Here is a 3,020-nt window from a genome sequence, read left to right as displayed (position 1 = left end):
GCTTCTCCAGCAGGTGGCACCAGTTCAATGAGAAACCTGCACCCATGAGCCCACTGCACGGCCCCCAAGTGCCCGGCCCTGGGGCCAGGCGCTCTGCGCCCCCCGAGACCCCCCACCGAGGGCCAAGAGCCCCTCACCCTGAGCCCAGAGCCCCGGGACAAGTGTCTCTGGGGGAGGGGACACACGTGAACTCAGCCTGTGACTGCACCGGGAGCGGGTGCCAGGCTGGATAGGAAATGGCTTTGTGGGGTGCAGCTGGGGGCATGGGGGAGGGGCTCCCAGCCCCCCATCTCCTGGGGCGTTTCACACGGGGGACTCAGGCCAGGTTTGTTGCACTGACGATGACAGAAACGGGCTTGGAGCCTTTCCGCCAGTAAGCACCCACAGGCCAGACACGCAGGGGTTAAATGACCCACCAGAGACTCCCGCCAAACGCCACCGCTCGCTGCAAAATGTAACCCCTTCTGCCCCTCCACTGAGCATTCTGGGTGGGGCAGCTGCTACCAACCCTCCAGTCCCTTCCCAGGGCACTGTCAGGGAGACAAACCCCAGACGCTCTTCCTGCATCACCGAAAGGCAGCCAGCTCTGGGGTGGAACGTGGCAGCTGTTTAACGGCACACAAACATATTGCACAACACACGGGGACAGAAGGGAGAGATCCCAGTCCACACGGCGTGTAAGGAAGTCAAGCCGACCAAGCTGCTAGCACGGACCTTCGCGGTGAGTCGCCGGCGAGCTCAATCCACGAGCCCCGAAGCCGGGATCGTGTGTTTTGGGGCTTTGGACTCTGAACCAGCTGGGTCTGGGCAAGGCCTGGGGCTAACCCCTCGTATGCAGAAACTGCCATAGGGTCGCTCACGACCCTCCCTGCTGCTCCACCGCCACTGGGCCCTTGTGGTACAGCACAGCCGGCCCCACCTCGCAGCCAGCTGCAGCCTCCCCAATCCTTCTTGCCAGGGGGCTGCAGAACCCGCCTGGCAGCCAGGATCCGAGGACTAGGATCCAGACAGGCAGCGCCCTCCCGCCAACCAGCCAGGGCGCTGCAGCCCCGGGTTCAGAGGCATGCTCATGACAGCCCCCCTGTGCTGTGACCCCCGGGGCAGGCTGTGCCCCAGCAGTGACCAGAGCACTGAGCTCAGCGGGGGAGGATACGCAGTGACCCAGCCCCTGGCACTAGGAGGGGCCTGGCCTTGGGGGCACGGCTGCCCATAAGAGCCCAGCTTGGGGGGGCCCCACAGTCAAGACCTTGTCTCCGGCCACTGCGGCCAAGGCAAAGTGAGCATCGTCCATGCACGCAGCCCCACAGCGCTCTCGCCTGCCGCTGCCTGCCGGGGTGGGCAGCTCGTACCCCATTCGCCTGCGCACACGCCCGGCGCCTGAAATCTGCCAGAGGAGGGGTGCCAAGGGGACAGGAGGGGGCAGCGCACACCAGGACAGGGAGCCCAGAGCACCACAACCAAACGCCGCCAGCCCCGTCAGACCAGGGACTAGCTGGGGCCGGAGACTGGAGTCGCCATCTGCCAACGGGGCGTCTCTCTCCAGGAACCCCTCCCCCCATCGCCCCCCACTGCGTCAGCCGGGGCCCTCCCCCGGGCGGGGCTGGCGCTCACCTGATGATGTCGATGTGCCCGTTCTTGGCTGCCAGGTGCAGGGGGCTGGTGCCGTTGGGGTCGGTGGTGTCTCCCGGCTTGGGCTCCAGCAGGGCTGTGCACATGTTGCTACTCAGAAGCAGCTGGACCACCTGGGGCACCAGAGATGGAAGGGACAGGGCTGGAGAGACAGCTCGGCTCCCCTGGAGACGCAGATCCCAGCCCGGGGGCGGGACACGGCCCAGCTACACGGTGCAGAGAGCACGGGCTGGGCCACCCACCCCGGCACCAGACCCATCCACGCACCCCCTGGGCAGGGCAGGCTCTGGACCGCAGGACAGGGCAGCCGTTAAGCTGTGGTCCAGGGCCTGGGCTGCTGACCACAGACAGGTTGGCGTTTTTCAGCGAGCCGGAGAACGTCTGCACTGGCCAGGAGAGTGCGGGCAGGAAGGTTTGTAAAGCATCAAACTACCCCCCGTTTCGTCTGAGCCCCCGGGGCTGTTTGCCAGGCGGCCTGGCCCAGCGCCCCCAACCGAACGCTGCCCCTGCCAGGGGAGCAGACCCGCAGCCTGCCCTGCTGCTCCCGGGCGCTGGTCTGGGATGCACTGAGCTCCGCCCTGCCTTCGGGAGCAACTCACCTCCCCCCGCTCTGCGCTCTGAATGGCAGGCTGGGCTCTCGGGGCGTCCCAGCCCCCGGTGCCCTGTGCCCCCCGCCCCGGGCGCTACATGCCGGCTGCAGGAATGCAAGGGAGTATTTTCCCAGTCTCAGCCGATGTGGAGCAGGAGGGAGAGCGGCTCCTGCCCTCCGTCTCCCCAGTGTGACCAGGACAGCCGGGGAGTGAATCCAGATTTCCCCCGCTGGAAGTGAGAGCAGGATCCCGGGGGTGGAGTGGGATCCCGGGCAGGGGCAGGGCGAAGCTCCCCACGCCTACGTAGCCCCAGCCGTGCCCAGGGAGAGGGTTGCCAGGCCAGCTGGGGCCTGCAGCAGGTTCCACTGGTGCTGCTGACTGCGTCGTCGAAACGTGGCTCAGGCATCTGTATGGACTTACCCCGACCCGGCCAAACTCACACGCCAAGTCCAGGGGCGTCTTCCCGCAATTGTCCATGATGCACGGATTGGACTGGTGCTGGAGCAGCATCTCCGACTGCGGGGCGGGCAGAGAGGGCAGAGCTCAGCACAACGCCCCACGGAGCTGGCACAGCACACGGAGCCCGGCCCACCCCTCGGAGCAGGGGCGTCAGGGCAGCATCAGCCAGAACAGGAACCCATCCAGAGTACGTGGCACCATCCCGGGCTGCCAGCTGGAGATGCAGTCTGACACTGGCTTGGCCAGTGCCCCTCAATCCCTGCCTGCAGCCCCCTGCTAGCCCAGCCCTGGGCCCCCCCAGCTCTGCCAGTGCCCCTCAATCCTGACCCACAGCCCCCTGCT

The 3,020-nt window shown here is 66.8% G+C and overlaps 1 protein-coding gene across 1 annotated transcript in view; it reads right to left on the bottom strand.

Annotated features, from left to right (window-relative positions):
* CASKIN1 (CASK interacting protein 1) overlaps window positions 1–3,020 on the bottom strand; it is a 51,356-nt gene that overhangs the window by 39,782 nt on the left and 8,554 nt on the right. The window contains exons 4-5 of the mRNA XM_029911270.1: window positions 2,640–2,735; window positions 1,612–1,742 (exon numbers count right to left, since the gene is read on the bottom strand). Of these exons, the coding sequence (XP_029767130.1) occupies window positions 1,612–1,742; window positions 2,640–2,735 (227 nt within the window). The remainder of the gene's footprint in view (window positions 1–1,611; window positions 1,743–2,639; window positions 2,736–3,020) is intronic.

This window comes from Terrapene carolina, unplaced genomic scaffold (assembly GCF_002925995.2).
Source record: "Terrapene carolina triunguis isolate 2854851 unplaced genomic scaffold, T_m_triunguis-2.0 Scaffold93, whole genome shotgun sequence".
Lineage (NCBI taxonomy): Eukaryota > Metazoa > Chordata > Testudines > Emydidae > Terrapene > Terrapene triunguis.
Note: the sequence above shows the minus strand (reverse complement) of the source record. Positions and strands in the feature narration are given on the sequence as shown.